The following is a 13,131-nucleotide window of genomic DNA, read 5'->3' as shown; positions in this document are numbered from 1 at the left end:
GGTATGCCAATAATGGGAACTTACATCAACATTAAAAAAATGGTAGGGTGGGAAATGTAGTTAGGTAAATGTTAAAAAAAAAATTGCGACTATCACAAATGAGTCCTCAAGGGATCATATAATTTAATATATGACTTAAAGGGTCACCCCAACTACCATATGCACTTTAATGCATATGATAGCTGAGAGGTCCCTGTAAATGTATATAGTGCCTGCAGAGTCCCCCATATACATTTGCTCCTCTGGCACCCCTAACGGTTATCATGTGTCAGGAGAGGTAATTGGCCAAACCTGTCACCTAGCACATGATATATTACCGCCAGGCAGCTACAGCGTTGTCTCATGAATGTTGCGGGGGTCTAATAATGTCCCTTTGTGCACACGCGGGGACAGCGATCTCATTGATTTACTTAAGGTAAGCAATTCATTTTTAAAGAATAAATATGAAAGTCAATTTGTTTTCAGTATAAGAAATTGCAAACATGCAGCTAAGGTTTCATTCTAAAACATTTGAATCCAAATTATAGTGGCCCAGGAGATCTGATAAATTCTACACCTTTTGTTTTCTATTTTGGAAGGAAGGGGATCAACGTTGGATTGGGACTGTGGCCAAAGCTCTCCATTTATTAAATTCCATCTTTGGTCCTATCTCTAAGGCCTATGGAATAGGAAGATGTTCTAAGGTAACGAGTGCGTGCGTGTGTGTGCCAGTTGTGCTCGTTTAACTGTTCTTTCTCGCAGGTATACAGTAGGTTACGGTTGTTCAGATTCATAATGTACAATGGAAATTAGCTGTTTTCATACAAAAAGGAACTAAGATAATACAGATGTGGAGTATAATTGTGATTTAGCATCAGGAGATAGTTAAAAGTGCCAGTACTTATAAACGCCCATTGTAGAGAAAGAAAGCACAAATGATTGGCAAGACGCTACTTACACAGCAGTGCTTAGTATATATGAACTTTAACGCAAGTGAGTCCGTTATAGTTGCTGCACTTCTTAATCACAGATGGCCTATGAGGTGTGGAAGGGACATGTTGGAGGATGAAGATGGTGACCACAGAGAAAGAAAACCAGATTTGGGTGTTGTTTTCATGATTGATAGAGGTAAGAGTGATGTGTAGCTTTAATGTGGAATAAAAAGTATTTAGTGTGATATAGAAAATGTTAAAGGGACCTTTCCCTGTAAAACAGTTAAGTTTATTTGAGAGTAACTTTAATATTTATTTAAAATAGCTTTTTGAGTCCACATAGATCTAGTTTTTTGGATATTTCAGGAAACATAAATGTAATATGGTTCAGTGACAGACCTCCTTATGCTACGTGTGTGGAGGTCACTCCAATGATTACATTGAAACCTCGGAGTGCGAGGGGGCAGAAGTCATTCATCCTTTTTCATAGTGTTTGGTCTGTATATTAAAAACATTGGTCCAGCTTGGAGGAACAAAGAGACACATCTGAAATATTCTGATAGGAACGACTTTAGTTGTGTCAACATGTCTCATAATGTCATGCAGCAGAACGATTGCGTTATTTCAGCTTTATCAGACCGAAGACCAAATCTGAACAAAAGCCAAACATGCCCCCATGGATCAAGTACAGCTTTCAAGAACCTCATACCTGTGCCAAAATAATTTACAGGTTATAGGCAGATAGCGATTATCGCAGATGGATGTGAGAACCTCTTGAAGAAGTTTGCAGTTAGAGAGAACGATAAGACATTTATTTAAGCATGCATTTTTTAATCCGGAAGAATACATTGAGAGCTCTCTTGTTTTAAAGCATTTGCAAAATAGAACAGTATTTTATTTGGGGAAATCTATGTTAAATGGTGGTATTTATTCCAGATGTGGACCATGTCACTCCTCTGTGCTCCCAGGTTGTGTATGAGGGACTGGTTGATGATGTCTTTCGCATTAAATGTGGTAAGTTGGGTTCTTTGTCCATATGTGAAATTTCACATGGTTTTTCTGACTCTTGCTTGTTATTTACCTGCAAGTGTTTAGAAGTTAATGGCAAATGCCGTTTTAGAATAAATAAACCAAATGCTACCAAAATGTGCAAAATGGACCACAAGTCTTCACATGATATATTAATAAAGCCCCACAGAGATCTATTTGGCTACATCCTAACTCTCAGTGTTTTTATTTTTACAGGAAGTGTTGAGTTTGGCCCTGATGTCACTTCCTCTGATAAAAGTATCAAAGTTCTATTAAACTCTCAAGATAAGGTACATGTGCTGCTCTCGCCTGCCGGCGGGATTATGAATGAAAAGAAATTCCAGTGCAAAGTTTGAACAGCCACTGCAGTGATCTGATTAGATTTTATGCATAACTTTGCTGTATGGAAATAGATGCCCAAGGGACATGATTCTAAACCTGGGGTATCATAAGATTATTTTTTGTTGGCATTTACCCAGCATTAAATCCTGTTTGATGACATTCTACTATATGATTTTTCTCAGGGGTATACTGTATAGTCATGTAGTGAATTAATCAAGTGATTTTGACTTTTCAGGTATTTGAGGAAATTCGGAATGAGCATTTCTCCAATGTGTTTGGCTTCCTGAGCCAGAAAGCTCGAAATCTGCAATCACATTATGATGTGAGTAATATTTATGTGCAATGTTAATCGTAGAAGACGTGCCCTCGTTCTTTTTAAAGGGTTACCCAATTATAATTTGTCCAGAAAGTGTTTCTTGTTAGCAGTTATTTTATAAAAAAAAAATTCCTTCACTACAAATACTTTAAAGGAAAAACAAAAAAGGGAGCGTACAAAGTGAAAGGAGAAGGTTCTGTGAGTGGGCACTTTTGGAGAGGCATGGGCCGGTGTCATTTACTGGCATCTACTGACCATCAAGCAAGGCAAAATAAATCTGAGGAAAGAAAAAAGAAATCCTAATACACAATTATTATTATTATTATATAAGGGTATGAATAAACCTGCCATGATTTGTGTTGCTTCATTTTTCTAAATCTATTGTTTTAGAGGAATGAAGCTTTGTTCTTGCTGCATAATCATTTTAATACTTCCTTGTGAGTGTGATCTAAGAGTTGGAGTTGTAAGTCATTAACATGTGGTGAGCCATCATATCATTACTCGATAACAGTCTGAATCCTAATGCTAAAAAAAAAGTGCTGCAAAATGATATGCCAAATAAATATTATATTGCACTTTGAAACACCTTAGAAACGACGAGGAATGGACATTAAACAAATGAAAACATTTGTTTCTCAAGAACTTAAAGGCTTAAAACAAGAGCATCGACTTCTGAGTTTGCGTACGTATTTCTTACAGCTTTTTTGAAAACTTTGGACCTTTCCTGATCTTTTTATGTTGAGGAAGGTAGTGTGGCTTTGAAGTATTTCATTATATGTATCCATTTGTAAACACAAACCATCTTGTATCTATTTCATTTGTTGTATTGTTTTAACTCCTGGCATTAGTGCTGCCAAAGTATGCTGTCTTGGCTCTTCACCATGATACAATAAAAGCAGAGCACTTCCCACTCTGTATAAATGAAAAAGTCCTTCCCACCTGGCTAAAGAGCTTTGGCAGTGCCTGCTCTTAGCCTTTTGCTCCAGTTAAACTTATTCAAGTGTGGGGAAAATTTGAACGGCACTTAGCCTTCTGCTCCCTTTGGTCATATGAAAGTTGTGAACAATTTAAACAAATGTTATTTTTCCATGTGCAGCAGTCGTTTCACACCAAGTGAAGACTAAACTCATGTCTTTACACACCCTGGCTGTCCACATTTCCCCTTTCTTATATACCTTGACAGGCTTGTAAATCTCTTTTTTTATGCCATTTATTTTAAACTGATTCTAGAAATAATCATTTTGTTTAAAGATATTGGAGCCTGTGAGTCCATTATGAAGAAGAAAACTAAACAGGATTTTCAGGAGTTACTGAAAACCGAACACTGTAAGTATCCTAATATAAGACTAATTGCCACGTTATTGAATAGTTGTAATAGATTATGCTAACATAGTCCCTTTTTACTTCTACACAGCATTACTTGAAGGGATTGATATTAGAGAAAGCATTGGTTCCATAGAAGAGCATATAAACAGACAGGTAAGGATATTATCCGCATGCCGCTAAGAAACATAGGTAAGAATTAAGTCGTTTAGATGCATCTTTAATTTTGGATGATGATATGAATATTATTTTGTTCGTATCTCTAGGTCTCACCCATTGAGAGTCTGCGATTACTGTGTCTCATGTCAATCACAGAGAATGGTAGGTATACCTGCTGTTCATGGTAAAGGGAGTAAACAGTCTTGTGTGTTCTGTTGGGTTGTTAGGCAGTCATACATGCATTACAATTATACATAGAAGTGTGCATAACCTAAAAGGCCTAAAATTCAGATCCCGCAAACTATAATGACCAAAAAGTATATAAAACAAAGCAAGAATCAGCCCACGGCTAGTGAATATCAAAAAATGCCCATCTAAGGCATAGATATTGGGGGTTACATCACACTATATGGCCATATATAGCATAACCCACGACTATGTCAAAGTCTCCCAAGTTTGGCGATTCCTATGTAATTTTTCATGGCTATATTGCTTACCAAGGATCTGAATCAATGGGACTGCACTGCATTTTAACCCAAATGTGACTCACGAAATATAAAGCCTTCTCATACATGTACTGTGTGGGTTTTCCAGATTAGGAGGTTACATTTCTTGTTTGTATATATTTTTAGGTTTGATAACTAAAGATTATCGGTTGCTGAAGACTCAGTACCTACAGGTTTGTATGAGACTTTTGCATCATTTGATGATCTTTTACGGTTTGGAAACTGGATATTTTTGTATTTCCCACCATATCAGTTGAGGATATTTTATGTGCAACCAGTATCAGCTTCTGTTAAGATACCACTGCTTTTTGTTTCTTAGGTTTGTACCAACTAAATACCCCTGTCAGAATATTTACTGAAAATATCCACTACCAGAAAAAATATCAATAAAAATGGGTTTAAAATTAAAAAAATATACTAAACTTCTATATGTGTCCGTATTGTATAACGGAATCAGCCGGCTGTGGTATCTGGATCTGGGATAGCAGTTTCTATATATAATGTGGTATCTGGACTAATCTAACAGCAGTGTATAAATGTATTGTGTAGTCTGATCTCTGGATCTATTGGATAGATGTATCTGGATGTATTTGGATAGCTTTCTCTGGTTGGTGTGGTATCTGGAGGTATTAGATGGCTGTCTCTATATGCTCTAGTATCTGGGAGTTGGATGCTGTATTGGGTAGCTTTCTCTGGTTGTATCAGACAGCTGAATAGTGGCCGTTATGAAGTATGGTTGAGAAAGGTTACTCCCTAAAACAATGCCATCCTATTTTTTTTATTTTTATTTTTTTTTTTAACTTTAGAGCTATGGACCTGAGCATCTGCTTACCTTCTTCAATCTCAAACGGGCTGGCCTGCTTACAGAACAGGTGCCAGGGGAAACTCTCACTGCCGTAGAGAGTAAAGTGAGCAAACTCGTTACAGATAAAGCAGCAGGTAAAAAAAGAATACCCTTTTATTACTATAATGGCATATGGCAGCTTAGAACTGTAAAGGTATGTAGTAGTATATGGCATGAAATAATCATCTCAGCAACGGCATACAATCCCATTATATGTAAAAAAAAAAACAACAAAAAAAAAACTATAAAACGGCCATCAGAATTTTTTGCTCAGGATTTCTGGTCCAATCTGACCGCTTCTATGGGTTTTCTGAAGGTTCCCTTTTTGGTGACGGCTAGTGTATGTTGGGCAGAACAACCCAATAACCCTGTTTGGCACAAATGTATAGTGGCCATTTATTGCTTTGCCATTTGTCTCCCCCAGCTATATGGAATAATTTAATGTAAAAAGTGAAAGTTCAGCCTTCACACTTATTGTTTCTTTAGGCAAGATCACTGATGCCTTTTCATCACTTGCAAAAAAAAGTCATTTCAGGGGAATCAGCAAAAGACTTGGTCTGGTGAGTATTTTATGTGCATTTATCTCCAGTTCTCAGCACTGGGAACATTTGGACAGAGTCTGGACTATTTATCATTGAAAGTTATTAGAATCACAGTTAAAACTCTAAGCTGAAGTCTCACAATCATCAGTGTTTAAAAACTTAAACGTTTCATCTTTCATTTACAGCATGAAGATGTTAAAAGTCCATTACATTAACATATACCCACAACATTTTTTACCTTCCTAAACGTTGTAGAAAATGCATACTAGGAATGGCATCATGATGCTCAGGGCCAGATGAGACATATTTAAAATGTCTTTGTATTCTTCATGTTATTTGCCATTGGCCTTCAATATAAATTGTAGGTATGAGTCTTTGCAGGGATTGTGCAGCTTCTGGTACTCTTTGTGGGTAATTCTAGTTTATTTAAAGGAAGTTAATGAATTGTGGCTGACACTTCTGAATAGAGTGACAATTATACAGCAAGACGTCTCAACTCTTATGGTGGTTATGGGATGATGAAACTTACTCGGAGAAATGTCTTACCGAAGGGTTTACGTCTATTAAAAAACAGAGGTGTTCCCCGAAAAGAAACTTTATATTGTAATCACCACAGTAGCTGTGTCTGTCTGCATGTTGTGTTTGTGTCAATAGTTCTGCATTCTATATTGTTTTTAGATAAAACATTTGCACCTATCTTAGCTGTCTGTGTTCTTGACTGGGGCCCTGTAACAGGAAATTGTTTAGATATATACTTAACATGTCTGTATTGTAATGGATGAACAGCTAAGCGGTTAACTGCCACTAAAGCGTCTTAAAACCCATCAACTATTTAAAATTGGCACTTAACATGATGTAGTTCTTTTGATCAGCACAGTAATGTGACCAGTCTAAGGATCTCTTTGTTTTGGCAGATTCCTCGCATAGATGGTGAATATGACCTGAAGACCCCTAAGGACATGGCGTATATTTTTAGTGGTGCCTACATCCCATTAAGCTGCAAAATAATAGAACAGGCGAGTATCTGTTAAGTAATGCCTTCTACATAATAATGATGACTTTCTATGTAGTTGGAATGCACGTGGATTCTATTGTTCTATGTGAACTTACACACAATACAATTAAAATACAACAGAGGCAGACCACAGGAAATTCAGTTTTTTGTGCATTTTTTGCACAAAATGAGTCTTACGTGTCACTTCAGAACACGCTTAGTGAGAAAACAGGGTTTGGTAAAGACAATTCCTATCCAGCATTGATAAATTTACTTTTTCATTTGAAATTATTCCCAAGCAGCTAATGGCAAGTGGTAGTTAACCTAAAAAATGGCTGAACATGTGCATTTTTTTATTATTCAACACTATATAACCTATTAAATTATAAGTATGGAGGGATGACACTATGCGTTTGTGGAAGACCTTGATATAACAAGTAGTAGTCTGTATGTTGTCTGCCTCATTTTGCTGTTTTCCTTCATATATAATAGAATATTGTTCCTGTACAGGCATTTATCATGGAAGACTTTACTCCTGCCTCTAGAACAAGCCCTGTCTTCCTGGGCAGTGTATTAGCATTTTGCTTTGAATTATTTATTGCTGAAATTTCTTCTTTGGCTCTCTCACAATCTACCTGTTATATTGCTATTTGGGAAGGTTGACATAAAGCTGTTTTTTCCCCAGGTTTTGCTACGTAAGAGTTGGGTCGGTCTTGAAGACGTCACGCGTTTACTGAACGGCAGTGAGTTTGCAGGTACGTCGGCTTTACTAGTGCCAAGTTCTCAAAATTCACAGTGTGCTTAGAATGAAATGGCATCGATGGTTTCCTGATATTATATCGTAGTAAATGCCATTTGGAGATCAATGCTTTTTTACCTAGAGCCAGAAACATGACTGCTCTGGAGCTGGTAGCATGATTTATTGGCGGAAGCAATCATATAAATTAATAGCTTCCTTAATTTCAGGGCTGGCCTTATCTTTAATCGGAGGAACTTTGTCTAAATATGGTCTTAGATCTGGTCTAGAACAGTTTCTTGACACATTTGCATGATCTCATCAGATGGCACTAGCGGCTCAGTCAGCACCTGCCTTTAACAATTGCACTTATTTAAACGCCTTCTTATATGAAGAAACACACTGTTTCATAAACCGTTTTATACCTGTAAATCTATCAATAACCATTGTTTTGTCTACTTCCTTGTTTTGTTTAGAGCAAATGTCGGACCAGAACACCAACTCTGACTCCCAGAGGATAATCCTTGCAGTATTCCTCGGGGGCTGCACATTTTCAGAGATCTCCGCACTGAGATTTTTAGGAAAAGAAAGAGGTAGGGCATGTATGCCATGTAATAGTTTTCTGTATTCTGGCCTAGGACCGCAGATTCAGTAGGCGGCTGCCCTGTGTCACACTAATGGGGCCAAATCGCCCTGTTGGTGTAATGGGCATAACCGGCCCATCCGTAGCCCTCTTATTCAGAGGCAGTTCACTGGGACATGACGCCATCTCCTCCCTCGTACCTTGAATACACCACTGTGGCCACTGATACTTACTTGTGCATTAAAAGCCAAACTGCACCCAAACAGTTAAGGCTATCTTTAACCCCTTAACGACCTTTGCCGGTTCAGGACCGTCATGGAAAAACGGTCACGTAATGACCTTTGACGGTCCTGAACCGTCAAAAAATTAAATAAGCTTAGAAAGTGATCAACGATCACTTTCTTCGCTTAAACGGCGTTACTGTAATGCCTCGATGTCGAGGCATTCAGCAAGGCCGAGCTCAGCGTCGGGGGCCATGTCTGGCCCCCCCCGGGGCGTCAACAGCCGCCATACATTGTATGGCGGCGGACGCCCGTTTTAAAACCTTAAATGGTGTCGCTGGAATGCCTCGATCAGGAGGCATCCAGTGACACCAAACACTTACCTCTGGATGGGCTGTGACCGCTCCGGAGCGGTCACAGCCGAAGCTGCCAGTGATCTTCGCCATCAGCAAGATGGCGGCGGCCCGGGAAAAAAACTCTAGAGAACTCTGGCTCCACTTGCAGGTTGAATACAGGTACTGCATTCAACCATGCAAGTCAATGGAGCCCAGCTTTCTAATCACAATGTGATTAGTAAAATATTCAAAAAATAATAAAAAAATAAAAAAATGTGCTAACATTTAAAAATAATTATGCAGACCTTAATAATAAAAGAAAATTTAGTAAAAAAAAATAAAAATCATTATGCAGTGATGTCACTAGATGAACCATCCAGTACCAGCAAAATGTGTAAAAAAAATATAAAAAAAAGTATTAAAAAAAAAAAAGTTTATTATTTTGAGAAAGTGCTAAAATTTCTCAAAAATCTCAACAAAAGAGTTAAAATAAAAGCACTTCCCAAATGTGGCATTTTAAATCTCAAACAACACGACAAACCCATGCATGTCGGGTATCACTGCACTCAGGAGATGTTCCTGAACACACATTGGGGTGTTGTTTGACAGTGACATATACCAGAACCTGTATATCTATTACTATTACAAAGTTTGACAAAGTGTAGTTGTATAACTGTTGCATGGAAAGGGTTAAAATAACAGCATTTGAAATACCCTGGGGTGTCTAGTTTTCAAAAATATATGGTTTGAATGGGTTAAATTGAGTTAACCGGCTTCAAAGATGTTCCAAAGAGGAGATCGAGGCAGACTGACCAGATTTGTTAAAAAAGGTTTGGAAATCATAAAACGCTGCTTGTACTTATTGCCCTATAACTTACAAAAAACAGCAAAAAAACATAAAAACATTGGGTATTTCTAAACTCAGGACAAGTAGTAGAATCTATTTAGCTAGTTTTTCTACTTGCTTCTTTAGGTGAGTAAAAGATTTTTCAAATAAAAGTCATAAAATGTGTTTTTTTTCAATTTTTCACCATGTTTTTTTTTTTTTTATAGTAAATAAGATGATACGATCAAAATAATGGTATCTGAAGAAAGCCCATCTTGTCCTGAAAAAAACAATATATAACTTATGTGGGTTCACTAAATGGGTGAGGAGAAAATTACAGCTGAACACAAGCACCGCAAAAGTATTAAAACAGCCTCGGTCCCGCAGGGTACAAAAAGGGGTTAACCTTAGGCTACGTGTAAAATGTGACTGATTTGAGTTTTCTTAACATACATAGAAGTTTTGACTCATAATTCGCACTTCTTGTTTTCAGGTTATAAATTTATTTTTCTAACAACATCAATTACAAACAGTGCAAGGATGCTGGAGTCAATGACTGAGACCAAATCCTGACGTCATAAAAGCCATTTTCGTAGACACCGGGTGCATCTATGAGAAATCGGGCAGCTAAGGATTTGCATTTGAAAATCCTGCCAGGCCAACAGCCAGCTGGTTCAGAACTTTAGAGATAATGTGAAATGTATCCTTAGCCACCTCTGTATTTATAAAATGCTTTTTTTGAATGTTAAAGGTACACTACAGCTGTCATAATGCTCATTATTGCTGAATGTGACCTTTACTGGCAGCACATTCCTGCTGTCGCTTGATACTTAACTGTCTTTTTAAGCAGCAAGAAATAATGACTTAATGAATCTCTCTTTTTTAGTACCGAAGGTCCTTAAGTTGCTTGATTAATTTTAATTTCATAAAACCACAGTAATTGCTATTTTTTTCTGGGTTTTCTGCTTTGTAAGTGTAATTACAGGTTGAGGATTCCTTAACCAAGAAGTATTTGAATAACAGAATAACAGATCTGTTCGGAAAGCCCCCAACATATGTAAGCAGACCCTAGGCATAGGCAATGCGCCAATTTTAACATAACTCAGGGACATGTTTTAGTATACAGTATACTTACTGGCGATTACTTCCGAGCTTTCCTGTCCCCCCTCCAGGCGTTGGTATCCCTCATCTGAACTGTCCTTTCCTGAAAAAAAAATGCCATCATTTTAGATAAGGAATATATATTAACGCTGAGATTCTGTGTACATTCCTTTTAAAGATTGCTCTTCAGTTAGAGTTTGTATTGGCCTCCTTCGGTATAGGATCACAAAAAGAGATGTTTTTTTTTTTTTAGTATTTAACTAGAAAGCGTAAATATACACACCTATTAAAGGGACTCTCCAACCGTCATACACATACTCCTCTTTTACTGTCCCAAAACAGCATTTTTAAACTGTTTACTTATTCTTGATTGTCCTTTTTCATGCACCCACACAAATTTTGTATAGTTTTTTTCCAAGGACGGATAGAGATTTCTTTTGAATTTGAAACAAAAACCAAACAGCATAGGTTTTTACGTTACGAGGCACACTATGGAACTGTAAATGCCTCTTCCCTTTTCAAAACTTGGAATTTTCAAATGTTATTTTCTGAAGCCTATGTCTCATTTGGGAGTGTTTGGCAGTCCACCAGATCCCTGCTGTGCCATAATGTCTAAACCCCTGCATGACAGCCGGGGTCAGAGACTTTCTTGAGTGGGCGAGCCAGGTGGCAACCTGTAGGCAGAATTTTTTACTTTTTTAAAAAATTTTGTCTGAATTAAAAAAAAAATGTAAAAAAATTGTGAGGCTCCTAATCGGTCTGTGACGTGGCCGGAACACATCTCCTGTTACGTACATTGTACTCGCTGCCAATCCAGTTCCAAAACAGAAAAACCTCCAATTTCAATTTTGTGTTGTATGGCTCCTTTAAGAAGCTGTAGCTTCTCTACTTCTTCTAAAGGTAAATATGCAAAGAATGCATATTAAAATGTGAGGTGTTACAGAGATGCAAGCTGCACGCATCAGCTGTTCAATCTCAGCCACTTACAAATATAAGTATATATATATGTGTGTATATGTATGTATATAATGTGCAGGACGGCCACTCCTGGGAAGGTTCCGCATTGTTCCAAGTGGTTCACTGGTGCCCCAGAGCCTTAAAATGGCTTTGTAACCCTTTCCAGACTTGGTTTTGTCATCAACCCAGGTACAGGTGGATAGCTTTTTTATTTGTGTTCATGAAATCATATAAAAGCTGCATTTTGTGTTTACTAAGCTTATCTTTGTCTATCAGGGGAGGGAAGGGGCAAATCCTTTTTCTCAGCGATGTGTGCGTACGTATTTATAATTATATATTGTGTCTTAGATTTATGATTAGAATGATCCCTGAAAAATAACGCAAGCAGCATCATCATTTGTATTTAACAAGTAACTTGAGTTTGCACGATGGGTCTAATTTCTCATTGGCTTATTATTTTCGTTATACAAGTGGTGCAGCATATTTGGTAAGGCGACCGCATGGTTCTCTTTAAAGGCACCTGCTTGCGACAGCCCCACTAAAGAAGAATGCAAATTAAAGTAGGATTTGTCTATGTATTCTTTAAGGAGAAGAGCTGCCTTCCTCCTGAGGATTCTTGTAGCTAATTGGCTGTCCTGCAACCAATCAGTTGCAGGATAGCTCTCCCATTGAAATCAATTTAAAGTGCATATGATGGCTGGAGTGTCCCTTTAACGCAGCACTTCAATATACATACAGTATACCCACTTAAAGAAGCTGGCTGGTCACCTCGGTATATTGCGGCAAATCATGAACTTTATCATTTAATGTCTGGCACTGGCATTTGTGTTATTAAACTGTTTCTGAAAAGAAGTTTTAATCTGGTTACTTTTTCTTTCAAAACTATAAAGAGTGTACAGATTTGGCAGAACGCACAGGTTATGTTAGGTCGAGGAAAACCTTTTTTTGTTTTTTTTTAAAGAACTGTCTTGTCTGACATAAACCCGTCATTTTATACACTACCTACCACATTTTCATTATCTGTCATTTATGGTCCATGCCATATATGATCTGATAAATGCACTTCGATACTGTAGGTGGCTGACAGTACTACGCTGATGTGAGCGCAACGTATAAAAAAAGGAAATCAATTATTTCATCAAGTTACTACGTTATGGGAAGCATTTTATAAGCGGTTATCATGTAAAAATGAGGTATGACACAAAAAAATGACCAATATGGCATCCCCAGGAGGCAAAGCTTTCAGTTTCTGTTTGGTACACAGATAATGTGCAGGGTTTGTGTTCCAATCAGTAACATGGGCCAATTCCTATGGGCTTGTATTTTTCCCTCATTAACTCCTTTAGTGCCCTATGGACATACCGGTACGTCCATAAAACGCATCTCAAGAAACCGTTATGGACGTA

At 37.6% G+C, this 13,131-nt stretch overlaps 1 protein-coding gene across 1 annotated transcript; it reads left to right on the top strand.

The window, feature by feature from the left end:
• Positions 1 to 578: 578 nt before the first annotated feature.
• On the top strand, positions 579 to 10,240 carry LOC149273407 (vacuolar protein sorting-associated protein 33B-like; the record flags this gene model as incomplete). Its single annotated transcript, XM_089506365.1, has 16 exons — positions 579 to 694; positions 1,022 to 1,107; positions 1,848 to 1,925; positions 2,157 to 2,230; positions 2,518 to 2,604; positions 3,190 to 3,280; positions 3,850 to 3,924; positions 4,013 to 4,077; positions 4,188 to 4,242; positions 4,713 to 4,759; positions 5,393 to 5,525; positions 5,917 to 5,990; positions 6,887 to 6,988; positions 7,652 to 7,721; positions 8,179 to 8,295; positions 10,161 to 10,240. Coding segments are annotated over 16 exons (1,350 nt in total), but the record flags the coding sequence as incomplete, so codon positions are not given.
• Positions 10,241 to 13,131: the final 2,891 nt, after the last annotated feature.

The sequence above is a fragment of the Sceloporus occidentalis genome, unplaced genomic scaffold (assembly GCF_023333645.1).
Source record: "Sceloporus occidentalis isolate IW3139 unplaced genomic scaffold, rSceOcc1.0.p SCAF_378, whole genome shotgun sequence".
Taxonomy (NCBI): Eukaryota; Metazoa; Chordata; class Lepidosauria; order Squamata; family Phrynosomatidae; genus Sceloporus; species Sceloporus occidentalis.
The sequence above is the reverse complement of the archived record's forward strand: the minus strand, read 5'-3'. Positions and strand labels throughout refer to the sequence as shown.